The 634-nt window shown below is 68.9% G+C and overlaps 1 protein-coding gene across 1 annotated transcript in view; it reads left to right on the top strand.

Moving 5' to 3' along the window:
* Window positions 1-634, top strand: part of ZDHHC8 (zinc finger, DHHC-type containing 8) — a 5,324-nt gene that overhangs the window by 1,525 nt on the left and 3,165 nt on the right. The window contains exon 5 of the mRNA XM_010855348.1: window positions 355-616. Coding sequence (XP_010853650.1) covers window positions 355-616 — 262 coding nt within the window. The remainder of the gene's footprint in view (window positions 1-354; window positions 617-634) is intronic.

Raw genomic sequence — 634 nt, 5'->3', positions numbered from 1 at the left:
CATGGCCACTGGAGGGCAGACCTGTTATGGGCCAGCACACCCGGATCCCCAGGGAGCTCCCCCAGGACTGATGGCCTGCCTGGCCAGGGTCCCGTGGCCCTTAGAATGGTCGCCTCCTTCCTGGGGTTGTCCTGGACCCCACAGAGGGTCTGGCTGGTTGTCCATGTGCCCTGAGGCCACCCACACTGCTGTGCCCACCCTGGGCCTCTTCCCTCCGGGGGCAAGGGGACTGCGGGCTTCTGGGGGCAGCTCGTCGCTGCACTTGTCGCCACTTGATGGCAGCTTCCCAGAGGGCACAGGGCATCTGGCAGGGCCTGGGGTGAGCAGACGTGGACAGGCCTTCTCTCCCTGCAGGTCACAGGCACCGACTCCCTGACGCTGGGGGAGGACAGCATCCACAGCCTGGACTTTGCGTCCGAGCCCAGCCTGGACCTGCCTGACTACCCGCCCCTCAGCGCGGCCGACACTTTCTCAGGCGCCCTGCGCTCCCTGAGCCTCAAGGCGGCCAGTCGGCGGGGCGGGGACCACGTGGCCCTGCAGCCCCTGCGCTCCGAGGGTGGGCCCCCCACGCCCCACCGCAGCCTCTTTGCCCCCCACGCGCTGCCCAACCGCAATGGCAGCCTGTCCTACGATA

This window comes from Bison bison, unplaced genomic scaffold, assembly GCF_000754665.1.
Source record: "Bison bison bison isolate TAMUID 2011002044 unplaced genomic scaffold, Bison_UMD1.0 scf7180017853745, whole genome shotgun sequence".
Taxonomy (NCBI): Eukaryota; Metazoa; Chordata; class Mammalia; order Artiodactyla; family Bovidae; genus Bison; species Bison bison.
Note: the sequence above shows the minus strand (reverse complement) of the source record. Positions and strands in the feature narration are given on the sequence as shown.